General features: G+C 55.1%; 1 protein-coding gene across 1 annotated transcript in view; it reads left to right on the forward strand.

Moving 5' to 3' along the window:
* Positions 1-1,306, forward strand: part of GRAMD2 (GRAM domain containing 2) — an 8,289-nt gene that overhangs the window by 5,348 nt on the left and 1,635 nt on the right. The window contains exon 7 of the mRNA XM_009574870.1: positions 738-800. Within this exon, the coding sequence (XP_009573165.1) occupies positions 738-800 (63 nt within the window). The remainder of the gene's footprint in view (positions 1-737; positions 801-1,306) is intronic.

Here is a 1,306-nt window from a genome sequence, read left to right on the forward strand (position 1 = left end):
CGCTGGTGGCCTTTTCTGGGTCATGGACGACGGAGGCAGAGCCCGGATTTTCTGCTCTCTCCCAGGGCGTGTATATGAATTATTTATAATCTGGTAGTAATACTAGTTCTGCCACTCCACACATCGCTGCCTTTTCCCCAGATCTAAATTTTAAGGGAAGGAAAAATGGTACAAAGCAAAAAAAAAAAAAAAAAATTGAATTAAGCCTGAAGGGGGAAGAAATCCATCAGCCCTCAAGCTGGAGAAGAGGGTTGTGGAGACCTCCTCTTCTCCCTGCCTTTGAAGCACGTGGGAAGCGGTGCCAGAGCCCTTCCCTGCCTGGAAGGTGGCTGCCGGGTGTGCTGGGGTGGCCATTTGAGTGACTCAGCCCTGTCACCGAACTGGGGAATTTATTCTTTGAAATGTGCCCCGTTCTGCCCAGATATTCCCTTTTTTCCACCCCCCGCTGTGGTTTATCCCCTCCAGCGGGAGCCGAGACTGGTGCAGGAGCCCTTGCAGGACCCCTCGGCTCAGCCGTGGCCCCGTAGGGTTTTCAGCAGCGGGAAGCAGGGATGCAGCGCCCTGTCCTCTGCTGGATGCTTTTCTTCATCCCTCAGATCCCTACACTTGCAAATTTTAAGCAGCTGCTCTTCATAGACTCACCAGAAACGTCAAAATTCAGTTTTCTGGCTCAGGGTGAAGCAGGGAGAGGTGGTGCCCCAGCCGGTAACACCTTTTTTTTGTTTTCTCCCCTCCAGGTTTCGAGTAAGAAGAGCTTGAGTTTGAAGGAGCTGACGGAGGAGCCCGACGCTGTGTCACTGGTGAGGGTCAGGGCAGCTCTGCGAGAGGGAAGGACCCCCGTGAACTCGTGCTGTGGGCAGGAGAGCATCCGCCTGGCCCCCTTGGTGGGTTTAACGCCTTCCCGGCACGCTGAGGTTTGGTCGGCAGCCACCTGCAGGGTGCAGAGTCGGTCCTCTCCCCTCGCTGCCGAGAAAGGTTGCACGAGGATGCGGCCATCACCTTCGTAGCTCGTCCTCTGGGATCCTCGTACCCCGATTTGGCAGAAACAGCCAGGTCAAGAGGACGATTTGGACAGCCCGTGGCAGAGCACAAGCCGATGACCCGGCCGGTTGGTCTTGGGGGTCCATTTACAGACCAAAAAACTTCCGAGCAATGTGCAAAATGCTGCTGCTCCGCTCCCATTGCCTGGTGCTGTTCGCAGCTGTGAACGTGGATAACAGGCTAGAAATGTGGTTGAATTATCCAAAGACCCATGGATTGAGCGGGATGGCTTGTAGCCAGGAGGCTGGAGAGGGAAAAGGCTGCT

This window comes from Fulmarus glacialis, unplaced genomic scaffold (genome assembly GCF_000690835.1).
Source record: "Fulmarus glacialis isolate BGI_N327 unplaced genomic scaffold, ASM69083v1 scaffold31013, whole genome shotgun sequence".
Classification (NCBI taxonomy): domain Eukaryota; kingdom Metazoa; phylum Chordata; class Aves; order Procellariiformes; family Procellariidae; genus Fulmarus; species Fulmarus glacialis.